At 39.9% G+C, this 6,208-nt stretch overlaps 1 protein-coding gene across 1 annotated transcript in view; it reads right to left on the bottom strand.

Moving 5' to 3' along the window:
* Positions 1-458: 458 nt before the first annotated feature.
* The window catches only part of LOC136749048 (uncharacterized), a 33,736-nt gene continuing 27,986 nt past the window's right edge, over positions 459-6,208 (bottom strand). The window contains exons 25-32 of the mRNA XM_066702987.1: positions 5,997-6,117; positions 5,423-5,501; positions 5,028-5,133; positions 2,854-2,959; positions 2,556-2,634; positions 2,129-2,213; positions 1,904-2,024; positions 459-1,533 (exon numbers count right to left, since the gene is read on the bottom strand). Coding sequence (XP_066559084.1) covers positions 1,472-1,533; positions 1,904-2,024; positions 2,129-2,213; positions 2,556-2,634; positions 2,854-2,959; positions 5,028-5,133; positions 5,423-5,501; positions 5,997-6,117 — 759 coding nt within the window. The 3' untranslated portion in view covers positions 459-1,471. The remainder of the gene's footprint in view (positions 1,534-1,903; positions 2,025-2,128; positions 2,214-2,555; positions 2,635-2,853; positions 2,960-5,027; positions 5,134-5,422; positions 5,502-5,996; positions 6,118-6,208) is intronic.

Raw genomic sequence — 6,208 nt, 5'->3', positions numbered from 1 at the left:
ACAACTTCAACGCATTGTGAATTTTCAGCTCTGAATGAAAACTTCTTACATTCTCGTAATCCTCCAGCTCTGTGGTTTGTTAAATGCATTAAAGGTCGGAGAGGTTGCCAGCATCTTGAAGCTTTTCATGTGGGAGCTGCCCTGTCTCTCCTGGGGAATGGGAAGTGTCCCAGGGGCCTTGCATTTCAAGGTTGGGTAGATCAGGACTCGTGTAGCTGTGTACTAGAGTGAAAACAACCTTGTGCACAATATCTCCCTCTGGGGGTTTGCTGCAACTGCACCTTTTCTTCCAACTCGCTGTGGGGTTTCAGATGTTTTTTAAACAATATTTGTGTGCATCTGTTTATTAATAATACCTGCACATGTAAATTAATTCCCTTTTAACGTGTTGAACTTCTTAATACAATGGGAGAAATATTCAAGACCCCCTGCCCTCCCACCAAGAAAAGAAACAATGATAGAATATGAAGAGACATTTATTTTCTCAAAATTGGCAGAACAAAATTATAAACTGTTATTTGGCAGTATTAAAAGTAGGCAACTTTAAACTTGTTTTCCTTCATTTATTAATTATTTTTTCAATATGTAAACCTTAGTTCTGGTAGCTGTCTCAGATGCAGATTTGCCTAATGTTTTATGTAAACATGTAAACATGTAATGGTCAGCACATCGCCAGCTTCAAAAAACATTTTTAAAACAATTGACTTTATGAATAAACCAGAAGCAGAAAGTCAAAATCTGGCCTTTACATTCCAGTGCCATCAAGGCTTGGAGATTATGAATTAAAACCATTTCAAATTCTGGCCCAAAAGGAAAACCCTAAATAATAAATTAGACTTTTTATCCCTGCCATTTAGTAAGTTATGTAATGAAAACAGAGCAGTAAGATTCTTATATAGTAGTCAAAAAAAACCTTGGCAATAATGAAGCATCTGAACAAGCAGAAGCTAAGCACAGTGCAGCGCAAGTTCCTTGTATCTTAGTTATCGCCACTACATTCTCCCAAAAATCAAATTGAGCAGTCTGGGTTTCCGTTCTACATTGAGATCACGATTATATATATTTTTTCCCATTCTCATTGTGACTAATGCCACTCCAGGCAGTGACTCATGTGTCAAGTGCTCCAGCTGCCGGCGGAGTGTAAATTGGAATATCATTGTGTTGGAGAGATTTGCCATTGGTTTCTATAAGGCAATTAGAAACTTCCAGCTTTCTAAACGGTGTGTTTGAAACCTTGTGACTGCACTGTACTTGCTGTACTGGTGGACTATCTAGAACTGTTATATTAAGAGACATAGCCCACAATTTTATTTTATTTTTATATAAATTTGTGGCACTGTTGTTTATAGTGAGAACAAACAGCGAAGTGTCTCACGATGCAACTGGTTTGGCAGAATACCAGGGGAATAGTGTAGATCACTTTGGGCAATTCTGTGCATCTCTCCAAAGACATGACTTGAAACAGCAGGGGCTACTGCTGGAGCCGGCGGACAGGTCGAGTTTTGGAGGTTTGCAGGTTCTTCTGTCTCATGGCTGTGGAGGAAACCATTCACACACAAAAAAGAAGAAGTTATTAATCCTTTTATTAGGAATGGCCCTTTCAAATAATCACTCTGAAATATACAAGAGAAAGTATTCCAGTCTGTGTCTACGCCTTCCACACAAATTAAGAATGCAGATATAAATGTAGATTGCCACAATGCCCATTAAGTTGTTCTTGTCCGCAACATCTTCACTAAGTCTACACTCTCCAAACTGCCCAGCAGCCACTACAACACCTTTTTAAAAAGACAGACTACACTACTTTTGCTTTGAGGGAGGGCATGCTGATAATGTTATACCCTAGGTCTGCAATTTTATCTGTTTCAGCATCCTGCATCATAATAACAATATGATCGCCTACCTGAGAAGTCTAATGTATAGGTGAAACTTCCTGTTCTGAAGTTTAGTGTTCCAGATGCATTTTGCTGGTAATGCCTCTCGATGTCATCACTTGATACAGAGCATCCACCTGTACTTGCACTCTGTAAGGCAGGCATGCAGATCAATTATCTGGCTTTGTTTGATGCATTTGCTTGTTTGTTTTAAACCAAAACATAAGAGTCAAATGGAGAACCATAAATATTACCTCCACATATTCTTTCCAGGTCCCATCCAGATCTTTAAATTGCCAGCTACATTGTGCATTTGATGCTGTGTGAAGGGTGTTTAACCTGGAGAGATGGTAGCAATACATTTACCAAGATCACCAAGTTTTATGCTTTTCACTCTCCGATTCCCTTAAGTTAAACGATAAGTCCCGAAAAACATGTATAAGCAGGAGGTGGTGAAGAGTGACCATTTTCTTAGGAAACCAAACAACCAAAAGCAAGACTTTTTCCAGTTTAAATAGAAAACAAGTAAACTGCAATCCTTTCAAATATCTAGCTTAGTGGTTCGCAAAGGATGCTGATTGGAAAGGTTTCAATAAAAATAGAGAAGCAATATGGAGAATATTCAGGTGTAGTGAGGAAGGTAGGAATAGTCTTACAGTTACATATACATATATTTCATACCCGCTTGTTGCTGCATTTCCCTTGCATATTCTCCTGAGGTCTCGTTTTGTCCTGATCTTGTTATTAATCTGGTACATTCCTGTCAAAGCAAAAAGTAGTCCGTGTACATTCTTAAAATCAGGTTAACCTTTGCTTTCCCTGTACACGGCCACACCAGATTAACATCAGTGCCTTGGGAAATTGGCCAATTGTTATTTTCGGGGGTGCTGGTTTAAAAATGTCTGCAATCTTTGCAATGGCTTCATTTACAATACTGGGGCACTTGGTTTAATACATTTGAAATTTGCCTTTGTTGTACCTGAGAAGTCCAGAGTGTAGCTGAACCTCCCCGCTGTGAACTGGACCTGCCCCTGGGGGTTCTGCTGGAAGATTCTCTCAATATCATCACTGCTTACTGAGCACTGCTGAAAAGCACAATGGACTATTTCAACACAACACAATCTGTTTTCCTTTGTTATAAAAATTTTTTTAATAACAAAGCATAAATGTTGTCAGTCTCCACCCTCTCCCATGTTATCAGAGTTTGATACAGTGAGGGGAAAAAAGTATTTGATCCCCTGCTGATTTTGTACGTTTGCCCACTGACAAAGAAATGATCAGTCTATCATTTTAATGGTAGGTGTATTTTAAGTGAGAGACAGAATAACAACAAAAAAATCCAGAAAAAACACATTTCAAAAAAAGTTATAAATTGATTTGCATGTTAATGAGGGAAATAAGTATTTGACCCCTTCGACTTAGTACTTGGTGGCAAAACCCTTGTTGGCAATCGCAGAGGTCAGCCGTTTCTTGTAGTTGGCCACCAGGTTTGCACACATCTCCCACTCTTCTTTGCAGATCCTCTCCAAATCATTAAGGATTCAAGGCTGACGTTTGGCAACTCGAACCTTCAGCTCCCTCCACAGATTTTCTATGGGATTAAGGTCTGGAGACTGGCTAGGCCACTCCAGGACCTTAATGTGCTTCTTCTTGAGCCACTCCTTTGTTGCCTTGGCTGTGTGTTTTGCGTCATTGTCATGCTGGAATACCCATCCACGACCCATTTTCAATGCCCTGGCTGAGGGAAGGAGGTTCTCACCCAAGATTTGACGGTAGATGGCCCCGTCCATTGTCCCTTTGATGCGGTGCAGTTGTCCTGTCCCCTTAGCAGAAAAACACCCCCAAAGCATAATGTTTCCACCTCCATGTTTGATGGTGGGGATGGTGTTCTTGGGGTCATAGGCAGCATTCCTCCTCCTCCAAACACGGCGAGTTGAGTTGATGCCAAAGAGCTCGATTTTGGTCTCATCTGACCACAACACTTTCACCCAGTTCTCCTCTGAATCATTCAGATGTTCATTGGCAAACTTCAGACGGGCCTGTACATGTGCTTTCTTGAGCAGGGGGACCTTGCGGGCGCTGCAGGATTTTAGTCCTTCACACCGTAGTGCGTTACCAATTGTTTTCTTGGTGACTATGGTCCCAGCTGCCTTGAGATCATTAACAAGTTCTGGGCTGATTCCTTACCGTTCTCATGATCATTGAAACTCCACGAGGTGAGATCTTGCATGGAGTCCCAGACCGAGGGAGACTGACAGTTATTTTGTTTCTTCCATTTGCGAATAATCACACCAACTGTTGTCACCTTCTCACCAAGCTGCTTGGTGATGGTCTTGTAGCCCATTCCAGCCTTGTGTAGGTCTACAATCTTGTCGCTGACATCCTTGGGCAGCTCTTTGGTCTTGGCCATGGTGGAGAGTTTGGAATCTGATAGATTGATTGCTTCTGTGGACAGGTGTCTTCTATACAGGTAACGAGCCAAGATTAGGAGCATCCCTTTAAGAGAGTGCTCCTAATCTCAGCTCGTTACCTGTATAAAAGACACCTGGGAGCCAGAAATCTTGCTGATTGATAGGGGATCAAATACTTATTTCACTCATTAACATGCAAATCAATTTCTAACTTTTTTGAAATGTGTTTTTCTGGATTTTGTTGTTGTTATTCTGGTCTCTAACTGTTAAAATACACCTACCATTACAATTATAGACTGATCATTTCTTTGTCAGTGGGCAAACGTACAAAATCAGCAGGGGATCAAATACTTTTTTCCCCTCACTGTAGCTGTCTACAAGTTGATGTGGTTTCTCAGTGTCTGTCAAATTCTCAACATGAAGATGATCAGGATTTGGAATGTAATTTTTTAAAATGTTGGTAATATGATACAAGAACGCTTTCAGGGTTTCTACATTTGAATCTGGTTTGCTTCTAGAAGCTTCTAGGAAGGAAGTCTAGATATAGGCCACCTCTTCTAATAAGGCAAGAAAAATCACTCCATGAAACTAGACATTTGCACCACGAAGATTCTCCACTTACATCTTAAATTAATTCAGAAAATGATAACCTGTCATACAGGGATATGGAGGATTCAGAAAGTTGTTTCCTCTCAATTCAATGAAAACTTGGGGAAGAATATGTGAAAAGACAATGTCTTACTTGGCTTTTATACTCAGTCCACACTCCTTCATCTCCCCTGAATTCCCAGCTGTAAGAGCCAGTGGATGGAGGCACAGAAATGAACAATGATGAAAGACTTGGCACACTGCAGGAAGTAAAAACAGGAGTAAATGAGTACTGGAACAGATTTGGCTGTTTTCGATTTGATTGTTTTCTTACATTTTGTCGGCACTTTAGTAAGCAGTGGTAGATGCTCATGGTCCTTTTGACCAATGGTAGGAAACTGCATACACTAATCCGTTCTGTACATGACAGGTTTAGTTCACTGAAACAGCTGTCTGTCACAGAACAGGTTGGAAATACAAATAAAATCCACATTCATGGTCAAAATAAATCTTGACACACTTAACATGGGCTTATGAATATATCCTTACCGCAGTATTTGCTGTGCGTTTCTTTGCACTCTCTTAACTGACCGTTTTGTTCCAGTGGTAGAGTTGGTTTGCACCATTGCTACAATGACAACATTATGGGTGGCCATTACCTTTTTGCCGTGATCCTTAGTGACACTTGAGAGACATCAACTGTTTCCATCAACACAATATAACAATGAAACTGTGCAAAAGGGCAGTAAAAGCAACAAAAAAGTGGCAGTTTATTTGAAGCTTTTGTCTGTGTGTACTTTAACTGCCAAGAAATCCATAACTACAGTGAAAGATGGTTATAAACTCACAAGAGGAGAATTATTCAAATTAGTTTATTTTTCTTGGCAAATTACAGGATACAAGAGCAGCACAATACAATTACAGTAGTGTATATTTAAAATGTACAGTTAATATAAAAGTCATACATCCTAGTTCTAATCTCTAACAAGTGCAGACAAGATGCACTGAACTAATTATTTAAATTACATGAACATGATACTATTTCGTGATTAGATATTTTATACGATGTTCCTAGGACAGTATACAAACAGCAAAAGGTGGAGAAGATTGGTAAGAGACTTACTTACGAAGTCCAGAGTGTAGCTAAATCTGCCTGCTTTGAACTGCATCTTTCCCTGGGGGCTGAGCTGATAGTTCCTCTCAATATCATCACTGTTCACAGAGCCTGCCACTCCTTGAATATTCTAGAAAAACAGAACAGAATTTAGCCTTTCATCACTCCAGAACTAAATATGATGGGTATATGGCATCATACTGAACATAAAAGGGAGCTGT

Source organism: Amia ocellicauda, chromosome 5 (assembly GCF_036373705.1).
Source record: "Amia ocellicauda isolate fAmiCal2 chromosome 5, fAmiCal2.hap1, whole genome shotgun sequence".
Classification (NCBI taxonomy): domain Eukaryota; kingdom Metazoa; phylum Chordata; class Actinopteri; order Amiiformes; family Amiidae; genus Amia; species Amia ocellicauda.
This window is presented reverse-complemented; position numbering and strand designations above follow the sequence as displayed.